Here is a 6,128-nt window from a genome sequence, read left to right as displayed (position 1 = left end):
CAACAGGTTTCCCTTTTAAGAGGACCTAATCAAGGTGGTAGGTTGGTGATTGTCAAGTTGGTCACTTTAACTGTAAAGTGCTTGGGAAAATCTTGCAATTGGCAGTGAAAGTTTAAAAAACAGCCACTAAATAGCAGTAGTTTACCATTAATTACCACAAAATAAAAAAGCTACACATGACCATTTCCCTTGGTAATTGTTTTTTGCCTAATCACATTACAAGTAGTATACAAAACACATGTTAATCCTTTGTTAGCTATTGAAGACATTTCTTTTAATCAGATAGAGAAAATCCATACTCTTATTCAATTAAGAAAAACATTTAAATATACCAGGAGGTGTTTTACTATCACCTACATAATAATTTGCCTATCACCATGCCATGTTATTCAGATCAACGTTACCCCGCACTCGTTCCAATAATAGTGTCAACCGTGTTGTGTATCTGAGGGTGATGGATCTACGACTCCGGTTTATCCATGCTAAGGCTAGTGCACCTGCCAATACCCCATTGAACACGGCTAACTCGAGTTAAAACTACGAAATTCACATTTATTCGAAAGGCAAACCGTGCAGAAATACATTATTACATCTAACACATTTTAATTGGAGAAATTGGCAACTTACTTTGAAATGTTAAGCAGGTCCACTGCCTTCGCATGACCCTTACACTGCGACCCAAAGTATCTGGATGCGACTTGGTCGCCGATTCAATACCTCACATGCTGGTCCAACTGTTTGGACTTGGTTGTCTTGAGGCTTTCATCGAACATAACAACTAAGGCATCTGAGCAGTTCCTTACGTTAGCACACAGTACTGTGCGATTGCCTGCTGTTGTGATGTTGATGCTAATGATGCTAACAGCGCGCACGCACGAGGTGCATTATGATTTGTAGTGCAGTGCATCGTAAAAATTCTACGCGTCATCTTCGTTATTGATTAAAAACAAAACAAACAAACAAAAAACTTAGTTTAGGTTGCACTGAGATGTTCTTCAAAATTAAAACCACGGTGAAAAAATTCCAGACTTACGACAGCCAATTTAATACTTTTAATACCTTTAACAATGGAAAACTAAATTCAATGCTTTTTTAATACTTTTAATAACCCCGCGGGTACCATGTAAGTACAGGGTTCGTACACCCTTTTCATGGCCAAATTTAAGCACTTTTCAAGGACCTTTAAGACCAATTTTCCAGTATCTTTGTAAAGTTTTCCCCAATGTTTTTTTTTAACAATGAGACAGAATTAATATGGTGCTTTCTCACAAGTACGCAAACGTTCCAACTGGAGTAGGATCGAGAAATTTAGTTTGAAAGGTGAAGTTTCTGATTACTATCACTTACATAATAATTTGCCTATCACCATGCCATGTTATTCACATTATGATTTGTAGTGCAGTGCATCGTAAAAATTCTACGCGTCATCTTCGTTATGGATTAAAAACAAAACAAACAAAAAAAAACTTAGTTTAGGTTGCACTGAGATGTTCTTCAAAATTAAAACCACGGTGAAAAAATTCCAGACTTACGACAGCCAATTTAATACTTTTAATACCTTTAACAATGGAAAACTAAATTCAATGCTTTTTTAATACTTTTAATAACCCGCGGGTACCATGTAAGTACAGGGTTCGTACACCCTTTTCATGGCCAAATTTAAGCACTTTTCAAGGACTTTCAAGACCAATTTTCCAGTATCTTTGTAAAGTTTTCCCCAATGTTATTTTTAACAATGAGACAGAATTAAATATGGTGCCTTCTCACAAGTACGCAAACGTTCCAACTGGAGTAGGATCAAGAAATTTAGTTTGAAAGGTGAAGTTTCTGATATCCCCTGGGAGCATTTTGTGTCAAACTGAGCACGTTCTTTAACAGAGATCCTGAGCATGCTGTTCGGTGGACAGAGACGCACAAGTCTCGGCCGAGGAAACCTTGATATTTGCGCTTTCTTGAAAACACTCGAAAAATGGCTCTCACGCCTCCAATTGCTAAACTAAATGATATCTCGATGTAGGTTTGTGGAACTCTAGATCACAACGACAACCAAAAACTATTCCGTTCTCGCCGAAGCTAATGAAGCTCTTTACAAGGCTATTATTATCTTTCCTCCTCCTTAAAATAAGTGCCTATTTTCTTGTCGATCGAGATCCAGGCGTTAGGCCGAGTCCTAGCGGCGACGAAGCCAAGTGAAGTGGCTCCAAACCGGATTAAACGGCGACTGTCATCGAGTAGGGAGGCTGCCCAAAAAATGTGACAAAAACAGGAACTGGTCGTGCGATAAAAGCATTGTACACGTCTCTGCAAACGGAATTTTTAGGTTACGACACACTTCAACGGGAAAATATTGCCTCTTGTTACGTAAGAAATTTCAGGACTAAATTTAAGGACTTTCCGGACCATTTTTCCAATTTTTCCACTACCATGGAAGGTTGTTCCTTTGCTTTTTTGTTAAATTTATTTTTTACAATGAAGCAGATATTGTGCCTTCTCACAAACATGCAAACATGTTCCAAAATGCTCTACAACCTCGGAGACTTGAGAAATTTAGTTTGAAAGGTGACGGCGGCAGTGAGCATTTTGTGACCACCTTAGATGGAGCGACAAAATGTGAGTGAATGTGCTGCGGAGGTACCGAAATAGTGATGTCATGCAGTTTCGGCGGACGGATACACACAAGTCACGGCCTTCCTTATCCTCATCCTTACAAACCTTTTAACCTCTATAAATCCATTCCAGCCGTGTAAGAAATTTGAATTTCACTCAAACAAAATGAATTGCAGCTTTTATTGTGCAAGATTGATTTTACATCAGTAACAGCTTTTTGTCAATGTGCAGGAAACCCGCTCAAATCCCTCCTAGGGAACATTACCATGATAACATTGCTGTATTTCACCGTTACAAAACAAAAATGGAACCGTACAAGCTGCGATATAGAAGAGACAAATGTTTGGCATGGACAAAAAAATCCAACATGATCCCATAATTGACTATAATAATAAAACAAAAAATAAAACGGTATAAAAATATGACCAGAAGTCAAATATATTAAGCATTCTTTCATCTGGTTTTGAAGAAAAAAAGGTATCTCCCCAAGAATAAGGAAGTTAGTTGTGCGTTGCAGCCCGAGTGCGTGGAATTGAGGATCATCCTAAATCTTCCGAAGACAGTCCGTATTTGCCTTCCAACACGTCCACAGTCGATGAAAAGGCACTAAAAACCCAATTGAGACTTGTTTTTCTTCTTATTGTTAAGGCTTGTCAACAAATGGCGCTGTTGTTTCCTATCACAACTACACTCTTAAGCCATTATAAAGTTTATCTGTAGGCAAGTCGGTTTGTGTTCTATTGAAAAAAACACCCTCATTGATACAATCTAATAAAATTACCAAATAAAATGACAAGTAATTTTAAATTTTGTCTGTACTTGATACAATAATGAATTAAAATGATCACTTCGGGTCACCAACATTGAATTAAATCATTTGCAGATTACACAGTTGATCACATTTATTACATTTAAATAAAAAAATTGATTTAAAAAACCTGAATGAATTTAGTTATAATAATTATATTTAAAATATTTCTTACGATACATTAAATTATCGATTATGAAACAAAGCCAAAAGATTAAATGTTTCAATATTTTGTCAAAAATATACGGGACTGGTATTTTTTCAAAACTATGCAAACGCTAATACTACTAAAAATAACACTTTTTTCCCCACTTTTATATAATTAAATGTAGGGCTGCAGCTATCGTAATCGATTAATCTATCGATCATTTAGTTTGAGTAAACGGATTCAGAACATTTAATATATATATTAATTCTTTGGATTTTTTGGGGAAAAAAAGTTAAATATGTGATTTGAAAAAGAAAAAAACATACTAATACCACTGCTACGAAAATAATATATTTCGATTTTATACACAGTGTTATATAAATGAAAGTATTAATATTTTTACATGATCAAATTAAGTAAAAACACCATTTAAACCAGGAAGTGAAAAAAAAAAACTTCCCTGTATTAAAATCGATAAAAGCAACTTACCAGCCGGCTCTGATAATGCGGTACTTGCCATGTACCGATAAGTCCACTACGGTGGATCCTAGACGACTTTTGTCTTCTATTGGACCTCCGTCCACCACCACGGCTAGTTTCGGCCAAAGATCCTGAAACTCCTTCCAATCCCCACAAAAAAATGAAAGACCGTTTAATTGGAAAAAATGCTACAACTACCAGCAGCTTTCATACGCTAATACTTACGTGAACGGCCAAAGTGCTGTTCTGCGCGCTGACATTGGCGCTCGTCAGCGCCAGAGGTTCGGCGCAAGTCTGACATAGACGACGAATGAAGGCGCAGTCCGGAATACGGACGCCTACGAGCTGAGATTTGCAAGGCATTAGAGTTGCCATGACTTATTCACAGGTAACTGTCAGTCAAAATGATACAAAGTAAATACCGAACCATGGCCCCCGTGCCCAGTTATTACCGAACCGTGACTTGTGTGTACCGTTACAACCCCAATATTGGCTTGTCTAAATCGTTTTTTAAGGCTTCTTCATGGTAAATACTCTATTATTTAGTTGTATTTATTCATTTCAATTAAAAAGAAAAAATGAAAATGGCGACTTACCGACGTGAAAGGGTTGAGCTCTTTGTTGAGTAATTGCGACCTTTCAAACACCAGTGTGACCGGACCTGGCAGGAGGTCATTCAGTAGCTCCTCTTTCACCTTCACCTTGCAGTACCTGCACATACAGTCACATCATCATTTATACCACCTGGGTGTTTGTGGATTTCAGCAATTCCGCTTTTTTACTTGTATATGTCACGTATTTCTCCGACGCAAATGGCCAGAGGCTTCTGCTCGTTGCGCTCTTTGATGTCGTAGATCTCGCGGACAGCGCCAGAATTCTGGGCAAGACACGCTAGGCCGTAAATGGTGTCGGTGGGCACGGCGACAACATGGCCGTCCTGCAGCGCCTTCACTGTGCAGCTCAGGATGTCGGTGATGTCTGAAGGGGATAAAGGTGTTAAATCTTAAGCTGTCATTGATGGCAAACTAATGAACTCATTTGTACTTTTTAAAATTGATTCAATCAAAATAAACATTACACTTTTTTTAAAATAAATCGACCAAAATGAATCAAACGAAACAAAATAGTTTTGGGGAAAAAATATTTAAACTGATCAAGTAAAATAAATATAATAAAAAAAAACAATAGCTCATTTAAAAAATATGACATTCCAACGAAACTCTAAATTCAATATTTTTTTAAAATGTAAAACATTACATTTTTACACTAGATAAACCGAAATTAGTGAAATTCTATTTAAACAAAAATATATTTTGCGTGAGGTACTAGATTAATGCAAGAAATGAATAAAGTGTTAGGGCCACATTAAATAATTGCTTTGAACTCACTGGTTGCCAATGAATGTAGTTCTTATATTTGTTAACTTGAAACATCTCACTAATTTCTTCAGTTCCCAAAAATACAAGTTTTCATGAAGTAGTCCTACTCATAATGCAAACCAGTTCAACAGGTGCGCGCCGCGAAAATATGATGCAATACGTCCACGTGTTTACGTTCCTTTTCCTCCACAACAATATAGCTTTTAGTAAATTAATAAATTTATACATATATCTTGAGTTCGTGGGTTATTCTGGCCTTTTTATTTATTAACTTCCTACCTGTACAAGCCTCCTGGGGAAGAAACGGCCCGTCACCGCTCGCCGGTGCTAAATGCAGCACTTTGGTCTTTAGCCGTTTACACATTTTAGTTCCGGTTCGGTTAAGAGCAACAGTACTATAAGACGCTCTATTTTTAATTATTTTGATGGCAATGTCCAGAAGAAGCTTCATGAAATTGAGGTCAGTCGAGGAGCGTTGACAGATCGAAGCAGAAAAACATGTTGCTACTTGACCATAGATAGCTGTACAAAGCACTAGATGCGGAGTGTCAGAGTAAGCGGCGTTAGTAACGAGCGGCCATCTTAATTCAGGTTTGTTCTGCGACATTGACACTAAAATAAGCTGTATACTCAATTAAAATACTTACAACACGGTGGAAGATTTTCAAACGTTTGGGTTTATAGCGATCTGTATTTCCGTGTCTAT

At 37.3% G+C, this 6,128-nt stretch overlaps 1 protein-coding gene across 1 annotated transcript; it reads right to left on the bottom strand.

Annotated features, from left to right (window-relative positions):
* Positions 1-2,773: 2,773 nt before the first annotated feature.
* On the bottom strand, positions 2,774-5,982 carry yrdc (yrdC N(6)-threonylcarbamoyltransferase domain containing). The gene is made up of 6 exons (XM_057833495.1): positions 5,702-5,982; positions 4,826-5,021; positions 4,640-4,754; positions 4,269-4,388; positions 4,053-4,183; positions 2,774-3,213 (listed from the first exon to the last, which is right to left on the bottom strand). Exons 1-6 carry the CDS (start codon positions 5,871-5,873, stop codon positions 3,147-3,149), a joined length of 801 nt encoding a protein of 266 aa, XP_057689478.1. The 5' UTR covers positions 5,874-5,982; the 3' UTR covers positions 2,774-3,146.
* Between the last annotated feature and the right edge of the window lie 146 nt (positions 5,983-6,128).

This window comes from Corythoichthys intestinalis, chromosome 4 (genome assembly GCF_030265065.1).
Source record: "Corythoichthys intestinalis isolate RoL2023-P3 chromosome 4, ASM3026506v1, whole genome shotgun sequence".
Classification (NCBI taxonomy): domain Eukaryota; kingdom Metazoa; phylum Chordata; class Actinopteri; order Syngnathiformes; family Syngnathidae; genus Corythoichthys; species Corythoichthys intestinalis.
The sequence above is the reverse complement of the archived record's forward strand: the minus strand, read 5'-3'. Positions and strand labels throughout refer to the sequence as shown.

Excerpts from the sequence above, each read along its gene's own strand:
- yrdc (XM_057833495.1), bottom strand. The coding sequence starts at position 5,873 with ATGAAGCTTCTTCTGGACATTGCCATCAAAATAATTAAAAATAGAGCG. Across the intron at positions 5,022-5,701 it reads TCCCCAGGAGGCTTGTACAG|ACATCACCGACATCCTGAGC; the intron begins GTAGGAAGTTAA and ends TATCCCCTTCAG. Across the intron at positions 4,755-4,825 it reads GAAATACGTGACATATACAA|GTACTGCAAGGTGAAGGTGA; the intron begins GTAAAAAAGCGG and ends CTGTATGTGCAG.